The sequence below is a fragment of the Papilio polytes genome, unplaced genomic scaffold, assembly GCF_000836215.1.
Source record: "Papilio polytes unplaced genomic scaffold, Ppol_1.0 DF822289.1, whole genome shotgun sequence".
Classification (NCBI taxonomy): domain Eukaryota; kingdom Metazoa; phylum Arthropoda; class Insecta; order Lepidoptera; family Papilionidae; genus Papilio; species Papilio polytes.
The window spans coordinates 900,828-902,868 of record NW_013526915.1 but is presented as its reverse complement, the minus strand read 5'-3'; the positions used below and the strand labels follow the sequence as shown (position 1 = coordinate 902,868).

General features: G+C 37.1%; 1 protein-coding gene across 1 annotated transcript in view; it reads right to left on the bottom strand.

Moving 5' to 3' along the window:
- The window catches only part of LOC106106174 (NADP-dependent malic enzyme-like), a 7,306-nt gene that overhangs the window by 3,294 nt on the left and 1,971 nt on the right, over nt 1-2,041 (bottom strand). Inside the window, exons 5-8 of the mRNA XM_013286720.1 lie at nt 1,557-1,677; nt 1,337-1,465; nt 939-1,121; nt 170-392 (exon numbers count right to left, since the gene is read on the bottom strand). Coding sequence (XP_013142174.1) covers nt 170-392; nt 939-1,121; nt 1,337-1,465; nt 1,557-1,677 — 656 coding nt within the window. The remainder of the gene's footprint in view (nt 1-169; nt 393-938; nt 1,122-1,336; nt 1,466-1,556; nt 1,678-2,041) is intronic.

Here is a 2,041-nt window from a genome sequence, read left to right as displayed (position 1 = left end):
CTTCTGTGTGGTGTTGGCACACCGGGCGAGCCGACTTTACAATGCGAAGATATTAAAGCGAGCTCTACCACTGTTATTTAGGATAAATGTAGAACATAGTCTCGAAGAACACGTATACTTCTATGGTTATTTGCAAGAGAAGTTATAATATCTAATAGTGTATCCTTACCAATAAGGCATGTAGGTTTATATTTCTTAACGCTTGCTTCAAAATTCTTTTCCGGCTCCAAATCTCTTCCAAAATCTTTGGCGTGTTCGGGTATACCACTTTCGCGACGTGTCGTAAGAAGTCCATCTATGTCGATCATATAAATCTTCTCACGAGCTTTTTCTGCCGTCAAACCTTCCTTAGACATAGCTAATATTACCAAACCTGCGATACCTGTAGCCGCCTACAATCACAATCTTTGTTATTTAACTAGCTGTTTCCCTCGGTTTCGTCCACGCAATAGTAAGATATAAAATTAGCCTATAATGTGCCTGTCTATGTTAGCTACCCTAAAGTAAAAGTTCGGTCGAAATCGACCACGCCATTTCGGAGATTGCCCGGAACAAACGCGAATTGCGGACAGTGAGATAGAATAGACAAAAGTTATTTTAATCTGATTTTCGAACGCAAATACATGTTCTTCGCGAAACCTGGATTTTTTATTCATCTATACACTAATATTATAAAGTGGAGATTTGTATTTTTGTATCTTGGTATTCTTGTATGTATATGAAAAACTCAAAAACTACTGGTCCTATTTCAAGAATTCTTTCACCAGTAGAAAGCTAAGTTATCAGTGCGTAACATAGGCTATATTTTTTATTATTTCTTCTTTCACGCAGACGAAGTCGCGAGCAACAGCTAGTATTACAGACACTCCAATTAATATCGTTACATGTGTATATAACCTACAAATTAGGTAATACATAAACTAAGTTAAAGCACTTACGGAACCAGCACCAAGAAACATAAAAGTGTTTTCACTTATTTTCTTCTTAGTGACTCTAATTGCCGCTAGAAGTCCGGCGACGGCGACTGACGCCGTGCCTTGGATGTCATCATTAAAAGTGCAATATTGATCTCGATATTTAGCCAAAAGTCGTGTTGCATTAGCCATAGCGAAATCTTCAAACTGATAAAAACAACATTAAATTAAATAGTAACTGGTTTTCAAAACAGGAGACTAACGGCTTAATGCTGAAACGAGATTTAAATATGTAACTCATACTGAGTAGAAGTCCAAATTCTTTTAGAAATTTGTAAGCGGCGCTTACGAAGCGAAGTATTAGAGATTCATTTCAGAATTTAGTCGTTAGATATGTATAACATTTTGTAAGATAAAATTACCTGTAATAGTACACTTTGGCCATATTTCTGTACACACGCAGCCATGAATTCATCAATAAAATCGTCATATTCTTTACCCCGTACACGTTTTTGCCTTAAACCAATATATAGAGGATCCTCGAGAATTTTCTGTAAACAGCACATTTTATCTGACTAATAATATAACTGTGAAAGTCTGAATGGATGAATGTTCGTTACTATGTAACTCCAGAACAGCTACATGGGTCTGGATGAAATTTAACATAGGAGTAAAATGTAACATGAATTTTCTTATCATAGGCGCGCAGAAGAAGTCTCTGTCGACAGCTTCTACTTTATACCGTTTATTACAATTGCTAGAGCTAAAAAAGATATTTTCAAAATACAATCTTGACGCGTTCAGAATTTGTCACTTCGTACTTTGTAATGCGACAGTTTAGAATAAACAAGGACTATATTATTTTACTCAGAGCACCGTTGGATCAGGGATTTAAGTACTTGACTTGTATTCTACAGGTCTGAATTCCGCCATGTACCAATACGATTTTCGAATTTCATGTGAATATATTTTACCGACGTTCTTACGGTGTAGGAAAACATCGTGATGCAACCTGCAAAATCGTCGTAGAAATTCAAAGATATGTGTGAAGTCAACCAACCCGCAATGGGCCAGCGTGGTTGACTATGGCCTAGTCACCCCTTATTAGGGTAGGCCCCTAGCCCCTC